Source organism: Puntigrus tetrazona, chromosome 7 (assembly GCF_018831695.1).
Source record: "Puntigrus tetrazona isolate hp1 chromosome 7, ASM1883169v1, whole genome shotgun sequence".
Lineage (NCBI taxonomy): Eukaryota > Metazoa > Chordata > Actinopteri > Cypriniformes > Cyprinidae > Puntigrus > Puntigrus tetrazona.
Genome location: NC_056705.1, coordinates 20,041,499 through 20,059,969, shown reverse-complemented (window position 1 = coordinate 20,059,969; position 18,471 = coordinate 20,041,499). Strand labels below are relative to the sequence as shown.

Below are 18,471 nucleotides of genomic sequence, written 5' to 3'. Positions count from 1 at the left end.
ATATATATATATGTTCAGTAGATGTACATTTTGACAATCACATATGCAGAGGTACGTAATACAGGGCAGATCACTTCAAACCAAAAAAAAAAAGGAACTGTGAAAGGAACTGCCCTGTAGGAAAGGAATAGACCCTCAGCAAACTCTACCAACCATTTCTAAACCCCACGTAACCTATTAACGCTAAAAAAGGAAACCAAATTAATAGACTCTTAGAAAGGAATTTACTGACTTTCTAAAAAACAAAGTCTGGCCTGAGGAGGTAAATGTCTGCAGTAAGGTGATTGAGGGTCCTAAAAAGATAAAACAGGAAAGAGGGAGATTTTAGAGCTGGGTCGGCCTCCTGCTTTGTGGCTCCGTACCAGAAGGTGGCACTGTCACCAGACTTCTAAGATAAACACAAGGATTCCTTCTCTTTCCGGCGGATTGCACGGCAGACGGTGGAGGAGGTGGTGGCGGAGGCCTTAAAGACGACATTAGCGGCTGCATTTCCTGCTGCTGCTGAGAGAGGGCTCCTTCATCCTCTTCCTCCTTCCCTGTAGGGAACTTGAACTGCCCTGAACTTGGGGAGCCTGTATTGCTTCCCAATCCTGCACCACCGCCACCACCACTACTTTTTCCCTTCGGGGGGGTCCGCTGGGGTCCTCCCAGCCTTGATAGGGCGCTAACACGTGGGTGCTGAGGCTCCGGAGGTGCTGGAGGAGAGGCCAGGCTCTCCAAAGAGGAGATGCTCTGGTTCCAAGCCTGCTGCAGGTCTATAGGGATAATTTTAGTTGCCTCCACGGACACACACGGAGGGAGGGAACCCACTCCACTTTTCCACGGAAGGTTCTTCTCTCCACACGTTGGCGACGGAGGGGCTGCGACCGGGCTCTGACAAACATCCAGTGCAGCTGGTACTGAAAGAACAGAAAGAGACACAAGAAGTGTCGGGGATAGGAAACAATCAGCCCTCATATTGTCTTACCTAAACTGTATTCATATCTCACCTGATTTTGGTCTCTCCTTTGGTGTTTCTGGGGCTTTGCGAGCCACAAAAGTGATGCCTACATCATCATCTTTATCTGGTTCGGAAGGATCGTGTTTATCCTCCTCAGGTTCCACTGGAACCACAACTGGGTCTGAAGACACATGTGCAAAAACATATTACCCACAGTGCACTGGAAACTTTAAGTAGCAAAACATAGTTTAATTAAGAGTTAATTTGATAATAAACCTTTGTCTTGCCAGCTGACATTCCGGCGGGGTTTGTCAGTGGTGTCTTGCTCTTTAGCATCTGACCCTTTTCTCTGTAAACAAACAATATTTAAAATGTTTGGGTTGGAAAATAAATTGATCTTAAAATAAAACACGCATATATAAAATATGTAAGATTTTTATGTTTTTGAAAGAAATCTCGTTTGCTTGCCAAGGCTGCATTTATTTTATTGAAAAAAAGTTATTAAACTTATTATATATTGTATTAAACTTGATGCTTCAGAAATAATTCCAGTTAGCTGACATGGTGATTAAGAAACATTACTATTAATGTAATAAACAGCTGAGCCGCTTAATATTTTTGTGAAAAAAAAAATACATTTTTAAGATTTCTTTGATGAATAGAAAGAACAGCATTTATTTGGAATTGAAATCTAACAGTAAAACATTACATCTTTATATATATATATGTCACTTTTGAATAATTTAACGCATACTTTCTGAATAAAAGCACTAATACTAAACAATACTTGTAACATTCCCTTTCACTTTCTCTCTCTCAGTAACATGCACTTGCGCACGCACATTCACAGACACACAAGTCATCACTCATGATACTTATCAGTAGCCTAACTACAAACATTGCCTTTGGGCAGCTGACCTTACTTGTCTGTTTTAGCCTACCTTGGCCTCCCTCAGGTCCACCTAACTCAACATAAGAGTGTTTGGCTTCTGTTTTCAGCCCTTGCCTTTTTCTGACTGCGGTCCTTCTTGTGGCGCTTGTAGCGAGTGGATTTGAAGGACTCCAGACGGTTGCGCATATTCCTCTGGAACACCTCCCTGTCCTGTCTCTCTTTTTCACCTACTGTCATGAAGTGGCGACTGTAGTGGGACTGGTACTGCAGAAATAGAGAAGGAGAGGACAACCGAAGCAAACGAATCATACAAAGCCTCACACATTTCACTGATGCTATATAATCAGAGTTCTTCACAGTGAGAGTATGCGTGTGGCAGGGTCTGTACCCGTCTCCTGGGTTTGTAGAGATTTCCAGCAAGTACATGATGTGTCTCCAGCTCTTCCTCTATCTTTGCTCCTGGCACTGTGTCAATCACCTGGAGGTCTAAGCACACCCCACTGCCATTTTCTCTCCTGAGGGATCACGCACACAGACACAGATAGTTACAGGAACCAACATGCATGTAAACACATGTATACGTACACCACAGATATGCACAAAACGTTTCCCTATGTCCCTCACACATAAAAAACACTGATAATTTAAGCAGATTTCTGAGTAATGACTGCAAAAACAATCAGCATACTAGGAATAAAATATAAAATTAGAAAGAAATCATTTTAAATCGTAATAATATTTCATAAAATTACGGTTCTGGAAAAAACAAACAGTGATTAGGATTTTTTTTTTTTCCCGTGCCCTGAAAGACAAACACGTTTATATACTCACAGGTAGTTGGTAACATTTGTGACCTCTGGAAAAGAGGTTCTGCTGGCCATGGAAGGCAGAGAGAGTCTAGCAGAGGTCAGCACATTCCCACCCTGAGAGAAACACAGAGAAATTCACTAGAATCAAACACCAACTCTGTGGTTGATTATGATTATTAAGTTATTAATTAATGGTCTATAACTGCCTAGCTATCAAGCAGTCACAGTTCTTGCATTACTGAAAATAACGATAATACAGTCATATTGCAAAGTGCACTCACACCTTCAGTGTGCATTCATTTTCAATTATTCTGTTAATTTTGCTCCTGATACAGATGTAGACCAGCTCTCTGTTTTCCATTCTCCATATAGATGGCTCGTCTTACATCAAATTACTATTGCACGCGAGCGCCTAATCGTTCTTAATGTGGATAAGCATGATCTTTAAACGCTGTCTTGTCTGCACTCTTACATATGACATAGTTCATAAAACGTATACGCACAGCGAGTACAAACCTGTGGGAATGACATGCAGAAATGTGACAAATGTACAAAAACAAAAGCAAAAGAAAACTCTTTTTACAAATGTTTAAATTCATGTGTTGGGTGATACTTTTAGTGTTTAAACGAGGGATTGTAAGGGTTCTAAGGGCTCTTTCACCGGGTGGTCCGAAAGAGTACAGCGGTTTTCTATCTCTCAATCTTGTGCTAATATTAGCTTGATAACTCCTCTCAGGAAGCTAAACTCAAGGGTACAGGAAATGATCTCGCTCGAGGACAAAAGTGCTGTTTGACTAACGTTCCAGGTGTTTTAAAACTTTTATGATCATATACTGATTGTATTTTTTTTTCTCTTTTTGCTCAGTAGAAGTGTGACAAAGAGATAAATTACTTAAAAGTTTATCTAAAATGACTAAAGAAAATTGATCATAAACCTAGATTGAATCAAGTGTGTTACAGTTATGATGTGCTTTCTATGTATTTAAATACATTACATCACTCTACTATTGGAGCCCTTCTTTCTCTTTCCTTTTTCGAGCTCTCTCTCTCTCTGTATGATGCCATCTCAGAGTATTTTTGTAGATAGGTTTGATGTTGGAGCTGACAGGTATCAGATGCCTTCAAAGGGCCAGTACTGGCAGAGACACAGTGGCGTCAGGGTAACTAACAAAGAGAGGAATTATCCTCTGCTCTTCTCAAACGACTCTCTTGAGCCTGAGAAAAGATCTCAGTGCTTCCTCTGCTCAGCGCCATAATCCACGGGCTTTCAGCTTTTAAAGGCCCAGGGACCCCCAACCAGACTCTCATCCAAACCAGAGACCCCCCCAGAATAAAAAAAAAAAACCCTCTAGTATAGCTTTTATTAAGAACATTAACTGACATTGCTACATGTTCATTCAAAAAACTAGAAATGAAAATCTTGGTTATGATCCAAAACTGAGTGTCTGAATGAGTAAACACTTTGACAGAGTGGAAGCAGCTGAAAAAATAAGAGTTTTTTGTCAGTTTTATTGTTGTATTTCACAGCAGTGAGGTTTTACCTGGTACTGATATTTTGAGTGTGTGCGCCATCTAGTGGTAAACAATTAAAATACATGCTGAAACCCTTATTAAAAAATGTAATGTACACTACATTGCCAACAGTATTCACTCACCTGCCTTGCATATGAATTAAAGGACATCCCATTTCTAATCCATAGGGTTCAATATGACGTCAGCTCACCTTATAACAGCTTTATCTCTTCTGGGAAGGCTGTCCACGAGGTTTAGGAGTGCGTTTATGGGAATTTTTTCAGGCCACACACTGACGATTATTCTGATTATTTGGATGGGAGAGCGAATACTTTTGGCAATATAGTGTATGTCCAAATGCAGAAACACAGTGCCATACATAACATTTCAGCAGCATGCACAAAAAAAGTGATTCTAAGTATCATTCTACTTTTTATGACAGGACAAGCAAATCCAAAATCTACTAGTATTTCTTTTAAATGAATGCTGATAAACAAACCTACGGCATTAAGACTTTTACCTGATCAATGACACTGATGGCATCTCTGATGTTGATTTTCTGATAGGCCTCCCACAGTTCACTCTTATGGTACACAGACTTTCTCAACAACAGCTTGCTCAAATAGTTCTTGTCAAATTGCTCCCACCTAAAGGATAAAAACAATGGTTTTTTTTTAAGCTTTTGTATTTTCACTGAGCACATTTCTTATGATAACAGTATGAAGAGCTGCTCACTTGTCCCTCCAGTGATGGTATCCATTCAAACCGGCAATGTCCTCCACAGCTGTCAGAATGTGGTCAAAGGCCTAAACTCAGAAGAACAAACAAGCTATTTAGGGATGTTTCAGTTATCTTCATCTCTGCATTTAGATTTGTTTATAAGGTTCCTTTTCTCATGTCAGCAATCAAGGCCATTTTGATAGCAAAATTAAGAAAGAATTTAAAAACAAAACAAACCATAAATTAACAAACATATTTTTTTTATGAGGGACAGACATACAAAAAATACATTTATATAGGATTTTTAGGTGCTCTTGAGATACAATAATTCTACATGGTGCTGATTTGTATAAAATGTATGGGCATTTTAAAAAAATATCTAGATATTGGCAACCGGAGAGAAGTTCAGTGTTGAAAGCTCACTTAATCTGGATGGTCTATTCACCTTAATTAGCACAACGTTTTTTCTGTAGTTTTTATTTTTTGTGTTCTGGTGTCATAAGCTGGTGTCCCTACTGAATTTTTAGGTTATTAATAGTTTACAGAAACCGCTTGTTAAGAAACTGTGTCAAAATGCGTAAATGATGTGATATGTGATATTTCAAGCTGTGATAGTTCACATTATTCTTCATGCAATTTCATGTCAAGAATGTACAAATATTTTTTATAAAACTGAACTATTATACACAACTATTATAACATATTAAATGTTATTAGGTAGTCCACGTCCACTTTTTTAGTTTAAGATGATAAAATTAATATAAGGGTAATATAAGGGTGATACCTTCATTTTAGTTACTTCATGTTGTTTGCTGGAGATTCATGAGCACAAATTTATATCAGTATGTACACAGCATGAAGACAGCATAGATTGGCTGTTTTAAAATGTTGCCAGTTCACAGACATTTGATATGATATTCGCCTCAAACATTGTAATAATCACGAAAACTTGCGTTTACTCTAAAACAAGTAAGTACTCTTCAACAGCAATGTCAAAAAAAAGTCAAACAAACAAAAAAGGAAGTTCAGGGCAAATTCTAAAAATGGCTGTGGCACATAAGATGAATACGAGAAACTGCTGCTTTCCAAGGGAATATGTCTTCTATTCTCCTTTATTGTTCCAGAATCTCTCCTATATTATTTTGTATCTCTTCTGCCGACTCAGCTACACTACGGTCTATCTTTAGCCCAGGTTTTAGAGTGCTCAGCAGGTAGTCTTGAGTCCCAGAGTGTGCACGCGGCAGCAGCAGCAGGATGTGTAAGGCCTTCAGAAAGAGGATGAGGTAAGCGGCAAGGGGCCGTGTGACCTCTGCCTATGTGTGCACATCTATTTGTGGAAAGGCAAAAAAGAGCTCTGATGATTAATTCATTGGAATGAAGAGTGTAACGTCAGTCTGTCAGTCGCAATGCTGCCGTTTCAGTCGTCAGATCACAAGATAGCAAGGTCAACATCATCACTCAGGCAGGGACGGAGGGAGACAGGTGATGAGAAACAGAGACAGAAAAAAAGGCAGGAGATTATTGGAAGGGATATTGACTCACACGCTCGTGGATCTCTTCGTTGATGGTGGGTTTTCTGTTTGTGCTGCGAGGCACTTTCAACCATTTCACTAAAGGCTTGATGGTTAAACCCTGGGAGGAAAGATTAGGAAAATGTCAGCCAATCTGAGAGAAGGAAACCTCTCAACTCAATAACACAGCTCCTATTTCAAGAAGCAGCACCAAGTCAGTGTTTTAAATAGACTTTTTATCTAATTAAGCAATTTCGCTGAGAAAATTAAATGTAATATTGCACTTACGCAACAGTTTAAATAAACAATAAGTTAATACTCATTAACTTTTATTTGCTCTACCAATGAGAGGTTTATAAACGAAGTACAAACAAAACCAACATTACATGTGAAATCAGTCTTTTGATGAATTGCAAAGTTAAATCGGTTGAATGAACATTTCGGTTGATGTAAAAAAGCGTCTAAATATGAAATTATATCACACTACTATAAATACTATTTTTACTGTATCCTAACATAGAAAAGATAATAGTAATGTAACATGTGCATAGATTTACTGAAAAACCTTAAAACCTCTAATAACATCCAGACTGACATTTATATACCAACTGATATTATTTATATACGTATAGCATATCAGTTTTTAATGTTTTACATTTTTTCAAGCAATACCAAAAAAAGCATATTTGGCTAACCAGCATGCATGTTTGTGGGATCTACTATCAGATGAGTTTCCAACCGTATATCCTAATGATTTCAGCAATCAGATATACTGAGGCATGTTAGATAGCCTGATATGACAACACACGCCTAGACACTCCAGAGATTCTCCAGCCTTAAATAATGGATGAGATTGGGATATGGTAAAAAGCCTGGCACTGGCCAGATGGGCACATCACACACACACATTTGCACATAGGCAGGACCTTCAAAATCACTCCATTCATCATAATTAGCATCTCTGTGTCAGACCAGCTTCGAAAATAACAGCAATTTGACACAGCAGTGGGCAAATGTCATCCCTGCAAGGCAATTACTCTGCCTGCTCACACACACACACACACACACACACACACACAAGTAATAATAATACAAAGCCTGAGGAAAAATTAAAATGAAAAAAAAACACCTTTATCAACATATAATGATTCTGTAAAGGTGAATGTAGAGGGAAAACATAAATTGGCAGGAATACTGAAATAATAAATCGGTTACCTGAAACATGACTGTGAAGAAAACCACAACTATGGTTGTTGCCACAAAGTAGTCTTTAGCCTTCACTTGTTCTTTATCTAAAAGCACCACCAAAGCAAAGGCCACAGCACCCCGGAGACCGCCGTATGACATCACTACTTGATCAATCTTGTCCAGAGGAACCAGTCTAAACCAGTTCAGGAACCAAGTCTGCCCTATAACACCTGCAAATGACATGTTGAGCAAATACATAGGCTAACTATTACAGCTGAGGCCATTGTAAATGTTTAGTGCAATGATTAATTCTGCATCTCAGTCCATTACAAGTGACTAAAGAAGTTACATGAAAATCATATGCCGTGAAGCTAAATTTAATATGAGTGAAGAGTTTCAATTACCACTTCTCTTTTTTTTTGTTTTTTACTTTAGTAACCAAAGTGTACAAACAATACAATGTGACTTTTGAATCTCACAGAATAGAATAGAATAGAATAGAATAGAATAGAATAGAATAGAATCTCACCAATGGCCCTGAAGACTAAGATAAATATGAGTGTGCTGACGACAAGGCCAGTGTCCCAGGCCCATTTGGACTTGTCCACAGCTGAGATACCCAAAAAGATGAAAATGATCGTCTCTGCGATGCTGGCCAGGGTTTTCATGGTGTACTTCACGGTGGTCCGGGACTTCTGGGATATATTTGCTTCCACATACTTGTTGCAGCCAATGCCACAGAAAGTCATCCTGTTATAGATCAACAACACCATCGATAGGCACAGGTGTCATATAATGCAAAAAAGAATACAATAGATGTATTTTTACGCACAAATATAAATACAAAAATATAACTGAGTTCAGAGCTTAACAGAGAGGTTGTTAATGTTCATATACTGTAGATTGTTTTAGACCTTTGGACTGACGTCTACATTTAGACAGAGATATGAGACATCCTCATATTTACATTCCATATATAAACTAGTGCTTCATACAGGAATTACGCTTTGCTCGTAGTGCTGTGTTACATGAGTCACTCTGCATTACTCACAGAACAGACAAGAAACAATGAAAAACGCAAATTATATAGATGAGAACATATTTAAGCCTTTTCCCATTATCTTTAAATCCCACTGAGGCTTATTTGACTTCTAACTCAATACCACCTGTGCAGTATGAGTGATGACGAGCCATCAGGGGGCGCTCCGAGCATTGCATTATTATGGATTTATAAAATCAGCCTTTACTTTGAACTACATGCGAGAGAAATCATTACTTCATTCCTTGTACTACTGATTCCTGTCCTAAAGGCATGCTGCATTCGGGCATGACTCTGCATCTTAAAATCTGTTCTAATGCTGTGCTGAGCAATACTAAAATGGGTTAAAAATCTAATTCCTCTGTTCATAATCTCATTATCTGATTTATGACCGCCAAAGAAACTACTGAGACTTACGGGTCAGCACAAATGGTTTGAAAACAAACCATTCTCCTTTTTCTATTATGCTCATATATTTCTCTCTGTCTTTTGCCGTAGTACTCTCAGGCGTGAATCATTCCCACTCTCTGCATTAATACTGTCATTTAACTTCTCACCGTTTTAAATGTCAGCCACTACAGCATTTATCACAGAGCTGCACAGACACAGTTATTTTTCCATCGTGATGGGGACCTTCCACTGACTCCTATTTTTTTTTTATTAAGCTAAAGATATTTTCTATCCCCTATGCTCACACAAACCATTTTTTCATTTTACTGTTTTGGTTATTTTTACATGACTATATTATTTGACTTGTAAACTAATAACTTACTTTAATTCACTTGTTACAGTCTTAATAAAGATGCAGTTTGGAACTATGTAGAGACAAATTTTCAAATAAGTCTAATATTTTGATGAGTGTGCTATCAGTGGCAATACTCACGACAGAATGGCGGACAGAGAGAAGAGTTCTGCTGTCAGGTAAGCCAGGTAAACCAAGAGGAAGACGAACAATGGCTCAATGATGCGCACTTTCTTCGTAAAACGAGTGACAAAGGCCAGAATAACGGCAAAGATGAGACCAACCAAAGTCCCTCCGATACTGACAACGAGGAACGATGCTGGGATAATCGCATATAAGATAACGAATTAAAACTAAAATAACTCACACAAAAAACTGTGTGAAAAAGCAACTGATACTGATTTGGTACTCACCAATTCCTTTAAAATAGTCTGCAGTGTGAACATTTCCTGGTCCCACTTCCACAAAGGATATGTAGACTTTATATAAGACCTGTTGAGAGAATTACAGAGATAATGTCCCTTGTATATAAATCTAAAAAAATAATAATGAAACAGAGGTTTAAACATGCGTTAAACAAACATACTACACATTTTGGGTTTTACAGAAAAAAAATGTAAATGATGCTCAACAAGGCTGCGTGTACTTGATCAAAATATAGATAATATTGTTAAATATTTTTACAGTTAATTATCTGTGTGATTTATGTTTTTAAAAAAATTCTGTAAATTTTCAGCTTCATTACTCTTTTTCACGTGATCTATCCGAAAGCATTCTAATATGCTGATTTGGTTAAAGAAACATTTCTGATTATTATCAATGTTGAAAACAGTGGTGCTGCTCGATTTGTAATTTCTTTTAATCGTTTTAATGCATACTTACTAAATTGAGAACAGTGAGAACTAGTCCCTAACCTAAAGCGTTGCCTTAAGTATTGTGTATTATATAGTCTAACATTCAAAGCTAATTGAGAAAGTGCATGGACAAACTTAAATTGCATTTAAATTGTTCCCAGTAATAGCAATATAAGATTTGCTATTGCACACATGAGCTGAGGTAATATGCAGCTCAGCAGACAAACTTAAGATGTGCAATTTTGTGAAAAGCTCTGTCCATCTCAAATGTCTCATGATTGCCTTGAATAATAAAGCCGTCTCATGATATGGCCATTAGTCCAGTAGCACAAGAGACCATGCCCAGCATTTGACTCAAGTCTGTTCGCTCCTTCTCATTCCTAAATGAACAACATGTTATTGTGTAGCTTCCATAATGAATATAATACAAGGCTGCACCTGTTCACCAAAAGCAATTCCCCATTTGCTAACAAGACTTTTTTTAATCTGTTATTCAGTGCCTATCAATAACAACAAATGTCTAATCAACAACAGATTAGTCTGAATGCAAAGCCAAAGCTGGATTTTTACTAACAGCCTCTAAACTTTGGCATTTTAAAAGGGTTCCGCTTGTTTTTGGACACTTACTGTAGATTGAGAAGGCAGCTCTTGATTCAGCATCAATTTATATCGTGACCACATTTATTGGTTTGTATTCAGAAGGTACGCATTACAATTAGCATGTCCTCAACTACCAAGCGACCTTCCAGTAAAACACACACAATCACTCTATAACCTACTGCCACTTCTACGCTGAAGCCTGGTGAGAACCTGCTCATAAGGGGAAAATCCCTAGAATGTGACTGTGGTAACTTTATACAACTAAGCTTCTAAAAAGTAGACTTACAATAGAAATCTCGTAGCGACTGAGCTCAAAGAGCAGTGACATGAAGAGAACAAAAGATAATTATTATGGCTGAGAAAAGCTGTTTAATGCCATTTAAAGGGGTGGTTAACGATGAATAATTCTGTCATCATGCATTCACTCTCATGTTGATCCAAACCTGTATGACATTCTAACTTGAGACACTAAAAAAGGAGATATTTTGAAGAACGTTGATGATACAAACAATCGGTGCTGCCAACTGGCTTCCATTGTATATGCACAAAAAAACTAAAAACATTTCTCAAAATATCTTGTATATCCCACAGAAGAAAGAAAGTTGTATGGCTTTGAAATGTAAATGATGACTGCATCGTCCTTTTTGGGATGAACTATACCTTTAAAGGATACAAATAAAATGTTGAATTGTTGAAAAGGTTGAAAGCACACTCTCATAGAGTCTCTGTTTCTGTCCGGTATGGTACTTCATAATCTTTGATCCGCCCTTTGTGTTGGGTGGATTTTTACAACATTCACAATTGACCTATAAAAGAGCAACTCAAAACTGTTCCATTACATGATTCAAGACCTTTCCAGAGTAAGTCTATTATTGCTGTTCCTCATATAACCTGTGTATCCGAGCATAAACCCAGACAAATAATCTTCTGAATGGCATTCTGGAATGGATGGATACATCCAGACGGAGTGAGGCTGATGCTGTAGGGTGGACTGAGGTGAAGTAGGTGGGGTGTTTAGTGATGAAGGGTCATTGGGTGTAATCCTTTACATATGGGTCAACAAATGTGACAGCTAAAGCTAAAGGGGTATATATGGTAAACACAAACTCAAGACTGCACAAGCAAGAGCTTGATCGTTTATTTCACATACATAGCATAAACAATTAACATTAAATCAATATATCCCTAACCAGTAGCTACTGTGTGACCTCATAGTCATTGAATAAAAAAAATATAAAGAAACAGTTTGGATAATTCAGTGGAAATGTCTTAGCCTAAGTCATTTACTATCGATTTGCTTCTCCAGAGCAAGTAAATGACTTTTGGTTATGTTTTATAACATAATCATGTCAGCACCACAGCAGAGGGTTCTGGTGTAATGTTACCATAACAACAGAGATGCGACTGAACAGAGAGAACACAGAAGGATGGAGAGATTTTCCTCATCTGCCTTCAGCTCTCCCTGAGCCTTTTAAATCCCAAAGATAACCTTAACTCTCATGTGTCCACAAGAAAATAATTAGAGCAAGTAGGTATAGAAAAACACTTCAATATCAGTAATGCCAGGATTGAACGTCTGTGGTCCCGCAGATCTTTTCAAAAAAGAAATGAATATTCTATATTTTATTCTGCTAGGATGCATTCAATTTATCGAAAAGGACAGAAAAGCCCTTTTTATTATTACAAAATATTTGAATTGAAAAAACTATATTCTTTTGAACTTTCAGTGCTTTCATATTTTCAGCTTTGATAATAATAGGAAACAGCAATTGAGCATATTGCAATCATTTCTGAAGGATTTTGGTGAGCATAAGAGACTTTCCAAAAAGCAAAAAAAAAAACTTACTGACCTCAAACTTTTAAATGGTACCGCTAACCACAATGTGTCATTGCCCATGCTTATACATTGAAAGTAATTTATTATTTATTATTATAAGTAAAGGATCGAAGCAAACAAGTGTCATACAGGGGAAGATGATTATAAAAAAACCTGACTCACCACAGTGACAGCATCATTGACCAGTGACTCGCCAAAGACAATGATGAAGAGTGTCTCGTTCACATGGACTTCTTCAAACACGGCGATCACAGCTACAGGATCCACAGCCGAGATCAGAGCTCCAAACAACAAGAAATCCATCAAGCCTGCGTTCACTTTTTCATCTGTACGCACACACACAGTACAAAACAAGCTCCAGTCAATAAGTACAACCAAATTGGCTGTAGCACAGTCCCCAGTGTGGTGTAGTAGTTAAAGATCTTTAATGGTAGCTTAAAACAAATCAAGTGGTGATTCACTATAGTGCACTTGAGAAAGCACTCGATGTGGGAATGTCCTTGTGCTAAGAGTACTGTATATCGCCTTGGATAAAAGTAACATCTAAATGTTTGCTTGAACTAAAACATCCTTACACCACATCTTGAGTGCTCATACTTCATATGTGTGTGTATATATATATATATATATATATATATATATATATATATATGAAAATACTTTCAATATGAAACAGGATTGGATGAGCTAAGTTTAAAGCAGTTATAAAAACATTTATATATAAAGAGTCCTGTGATGACAACTGAAATATTAATGAGTCCATCCAATAAACCTACTGTATCACCAGTATTTATACTTATGAACTGTTACTAATAAATTGAATTTGTAATGTGAAGTCAGTATCTCTAAATTAAATAAGCAATTAAAAAAATAACAAAAGGCCTACAATAGCTTATTTAATAGCTTATGGTACTTATTAAAGCAGTGATTTTTAACCGGGGTCAGGGCCAACTAGCGGAAAGGCAATAAACTCCCAGGAAGGGTTTAAGAATCTTAATTAAAATGCTAAAATATATAAACATATTTCTTATTTTAATTTGTCCCCTCAGCAATGCTTGTTTTTAAAGAGAAACATGCAGTTAAAATAAAAAATCTTACCCCCTCATAATTTCTCCCAATAAAAAGTTCCAAAACAGCCCTACATGGCTCAAGCATTGTATGATCTATGATCATTTGAAAAGTATATCATTTGGTTCCATTAGTTTGAACTGACACCCCCATAACTCACCTATCGCCCCTGCCATCTTAGCTCCATAGAGACAGAATCCAGTGCAGAAGGCATTCCACAATGTGCCTACCACCGCATACATCAAAATGGCACCCAGGTTGTCGAAAAAGAGCCGTGCTGGCATGAAATACCCAGCATCCCCCACTATAGTTGGCAGGAGAAAGAGGAAAAAAAGTCCTGGGTCCAGTTGGTACGGCTGCTTCTTGCTGGCGATAAGAACCACTGCACCCAGAACCAGACCCAACAGAATCAGCATACAGCTCTCTGGGACCGCTGTGGTGAAACGCTGAGAGAAGTGGAACACTGTAGGTATCACAACAGACAAAAAAGAACAGAGAAACTAAGATAAAATGGACTGAGATATTGTGTCAGTGTCATTAAATGTGCTTTTAGTTATGTTAGATTTAATATTATATAGAGTAGTAATTGTATTGTGTAGTAATTTAACTGCAAAGATATTTAGTTGATCTTATAGAGATACTGCATCCCTATATTTGTCAGTGATTTAGTTAAAAAAACACATAAAAAGTGTCAAAGGTCAACAAAAAACATCATACCCTAAAAAGTTTACAATTTTCTCCACTATATGTCATGCATGAAAGGATGAAAAGTTTTTTGCTTCAATATGCACATGTGCCAATTTTCTAAAATGATAAAACAAACCAGACAGCATTCAAAAAGCTAAAAGCCTTATGGTAGCCACCAAGCCTCATTTAAAGAGTAGTTTATAAGTTGCGGCTGCTGTAATTCCATACAGTGGTTTCAGATGAATTGTTATTCAACACCACTCTAACGTACAATGCCTTATGGTGACCACTAGTGAGTCACAGAAGGAACGAGAAGTGTGCCAGTACGTTGTCAAAAAAAAAAACCTTCAATCACAAACTGCTTTAAGAAAGAAATCTACACAAACAAAGCAAACGGTCGAAAACTGAACAAGGTGACTCCATACTCACTTCACCAGTGAAACTCAATGGAGCAGCAGCAAGAATTCATCCAAATATTTCCACTGGGAAATTCAGTATGACCAGTTTCCATTCACCAGTCAGACGTATCAAATGAACGTACAAGTGATTATCAGAAGTAGAACAATCACACCGCAATAACTCAGGTTCCTGAATTAGGAACCAGCTGGATCAGCACCCTGAAAAACCAGGTCTAGGCCAATGCTTTCCGCAACCTCAAGTGGTATTTACATGGACAAAAGGGAATTTAATAGATTATAGGAAGTTTTGCTGTGAGGATATTTTAGTCCAAATAACGTTGATTAATAAACCTTGTTACACACACTGACCTCCATTTATAAAAGTGGTCCTCGTGTAATGCCAGTGTGTAAAAGCACAACACATTACAGCATAATGAGAGATTCTAATGGCACTAATTATTAATGTTTCCAAGATCCGAGTGATTCTGTGGAGGAGGGAAAACACAGAGCACACCTCTGCCAAGAAACATAACAATCACCGCTCACCATGAGTCATTCACACAAGGACAGAAAAACAGTGACGTACAACCAAAAAAAAAAAAAAGCATACTAGACATCTGCACAAACACATGCATGTGTGCGCACACAAACACTAAACGACAACAAAAAAGCCGAGATACAGACATAAAATACACAAACAAATATGTTTTAATCAGAGTGCAACAGAATCATTTCATTCATACTGACACCTGAGTGCCACTCCAACCACTCACTATTAGAAAAGACATGCGTGTGAATATGATGCTTGCTACTGCTTAATCATTTCTATCACAATACCGCCCGCTTTTAAATTATTACTTTGACATAAGCTTTTAATAATCAGTCCACATATAATTACAGCCATAATTAAAGAATATTAAATCCAATTAAACCGATGCCCTTCATTTTTTCGGGGACGGGCAGAGAGAGAACTTTTGCTCAGCTAATTAGGAATATAGAGCGGAGTGGCGTCCCACTACGATTACCTTTATTACCATTAGAACAGGTCTATCATCAAATTAAAGTGTGTGTATAATGGGATGGTGCTTTGTATAAAACCCCATGACTCAACTCTGCAACTGTGAGAATGGATGTTTGAAAAGAGCGTGTTTTGAATGCAGTATATATATGAGAGAGCGAACAGATCGTAATCATCACTGCATGGATTTTATTGTTTGTTTCGGTCAGACGGTGGCAATAACTGGCACTGGCAATATCTTAGCATATATTAAATAAATATATTTAAAAATCTGAAATATCTATTTAAGTGCTAATAATATTTCACAATAGTAATATTTTCTATTATTGTGAACAAATAAATAAGAGCATAAGAGACCAGATATGCCTTGTACCCCAAACTTTTGAATGGGGTACCTCAAAAATGACACTTAATAAAGTCTGTAATCTGTGACCGGTGTGTCTAACTACACCACAGTCATTTCAATAGTGCTCTGACGGAATGTTACGGCAGTGCTATAATGATACGGTAGTTCAAGGATAGTATAACGCACTTCGTCTTTTGTCACCTATGTAGGTGACACGCTGTACTCTTTTCTTAACACCGGTTCAGGGAGTGCATACTCAGCACTTGAAGTAGTGCTACTTTCTCTAGATGCAAGATAAATATTCAGAGTGAATCGTGACGGTGTTACCGTGGCAATTGAATCATGGAGAAACAGATGATTGAGCTACCAGATCTGATATAACTGCACATCTTAGCCAAAAATACAAGCTGGAGAGACGCCCGAGAGACACCCACACATGCAAATACACGAGCCAGTGCATTTTGTGTATGTACTATATGTGTGTATTTTCATGAATAAACTACACCACGAAACGTATCCATTTTTCTGTTAACCACTTTGTCCTCAAATCCTGAATTCTGCATATATGGTTCATTATTTAATCTGCAAGTCGATTGTGCCGTCACTGTGCAACATGTCATGATTTCATTCCCAGCTGAGAACTGTCCTGTGCTCTTAAGTTATTTTCACTGCAGCACAACTGAACACAACAGACCTCTCACATAAAGGCATCGTTCCTATGAGTTGGATCTTTTCAATGAATCGGTTGAACTATTTGTTATATATTTAATTATATCTAAATGAGGCTCTAAACTTAAATGGGAAAATATGTTAGCTACATATGCACCATCATTAATAAAACGTTCAAAACAGTACGTCACGTCACGAATACAATCACGAAATAAAATGTCAACTGAATCGCTTTTCAAACGTGTTCTTCGTAACAAACTGTTCGAAAGAACCGATTCGCGGAAAAGAATCGAACGTCCCATCATCACCAGCAGCAGAACACAGCCGCGAGACTGATGATGGAAAGATGATGAGTCATAGCCAATCAGAGCAAGCTACTGTCCGCGGAGACTCGCGCCTTTTGGAAAGGTGCCGGGTCGGCGGGAACACTGTGAGCTGACGGTGCGCAGAAATGTCTCGCGGGGTGTTACAGCATTGATTGCAGTAATAAAGAAAAATCAAGGAAATGCAGGTACATTAGCAAATCCATCACTGAGCGCAAAGTACAGTGCTGTCTCTTTAACGCAGTTTGCTTATCTCCCGTGCAGCTAAAAGCCCCTTTTTTATTACTGTATCACAATGTCCCTGAGGAAATGTATGGGCTTTATTGCCATGGCAACCCCCAGCGTCTGCCAGCGGAAAGGAAGCGCAGGTGCCTTGCGCTTTTTACGCACCGTTTTACAGCCTTCTGCGAAACACAAACCAGCGCCGCGCCGCGCTTTAACGAAACGCACACGTCCTCAAGAAAGTCAACTTTGCACACTTTCCGTCTCTACGTACCGCCGTCAAAACGACTCGTTTAACGCGCGCAAACTTACATTATTATTATTACAGGACTTACGTATTTTCGCCACACTGGCCACTAAAAGCCAGCTGGCTATAATGTAAGGCGTCTGCACGTAGCTCCATTCCCACTGCACTATCTTGTAACCTCCTCCGTGATGGTGAGACGACTCTCCGTCCTCCGCGCTCGGCGCCGCCGGTTCCTCCGCAGACCGGGCGAGAGCAATCCCGGGATGCCCGCGCTCTTCTGGAACGTAGCGGGAGGCGACGGGGGACGTGACGGCAGGTGCGGCGCTTCCCCCCAGCTCCGGCGGCAGCGTCGCCGCTGTCACGTAAAGGTCAGTCGCTGCATCACTAACCACCGCTATGAACAGGAGCAAACTCAAGCCCCGCATCTTTCCGGCGTGTTCAACGGCGTGTCATCTTCATTGCTTTTATACACTCCTGTTGCGATGGGAAGCCCTCCGCGGGACGCCCCGTTACCGGTTTACAACATCAACACACACTCCACTTGCCGGTAACTCGCGAAGGTGCAGCTGGCGTACAGGGACACGTGATTCGTCCGCGCACTAGGAGGTCCTTATTAAAGAGCCGTCGCTCATCATCCTCATCAAAACAATCACACAGCATTCAAGAATCACGTCGTGTACGACGAAATATTTCATGATTGGGAAATGCATTTGTTTTTATAACAGAAAAATCAACAAGTCGGTATAAACATTACACAGTAATGTTCTGCATAATAGATCACTAAATTGTAAAGCAGCTGTCAACTGAATAAAAAATAAATTAATAAAAAAAAAAAAAAAAAAAAGACAC

The 18,471-nt window shown here is 38.5% G+C and overlaps 1 protein-coding gene across 1 annotated transcript; it reads right to left on the bottom strand.

The window, feature by feature from the left end:
- Positions 1 to 26: 26 nt before the first annotated feature.
- On the bottom strand, positions 27 to 18,422 carry slc9a5 (solute carrier family 9 member A5). The gene is made up of 16 exons (XM_043245197.1): positions 17,711 to 18,422; positions 13,873 to 14,175; positions 12,807 to 12,970; positions 9,767 to 9,845; positions 9,495 to 9,672; positions 8,102 to 8,322; positions 7,600 to 7,802; positions 6,416 to 6,505; positions 4,889 to 4,959; positions 4,674 to 4,800; positions 2,664 to 2,755; positions 2,221 to 2,347; positions 1,947 to 2,096; positions 1,217 to 1,289; positions 990 to 1,121; positions 27 to 899 (listed from the first exon to the last, which is right to left on the bottom strand). Exons 1-16 carry the CDS (start codon positions 18,045 to 18,047, stop codon positions 325 to 327), a joined length of 2,922 nt encoding a protein of 973 aa, XP_043101132.1. The 5' UTR covers positions 18,048 to 18,422; the 3' UTR covers positions 27 to 324.
- Positions 18,423 to 18,471: the final 49 nt, after the last annotated feature.

Bases quoted from the DNA above. Each gene is read 5' to 3' on its own strand.
- slc9a5 (XM_043245197.1), bottom strand. From the start codon at position 18,047: ATGCGGGGCTTGAGTTTGCTCCTGTTCATAGCGGTGGTTAGTGATGCA. The intron at 7,803-8,101 runs GTGAGATTCTAT...TGTCATTTGCAG, and splicing joins CTTAGTCTTCAGGGCCATTG to GTGTTATAGGGCAGACTTGG. The intron at 1,290-1,946 runs GCAAGGGCTGAA...GTTTGTTTACAG, and splicing joins AGGACCGCAGTCAGAAAAAG to AGAAAAGGGTCAGATGCTAA.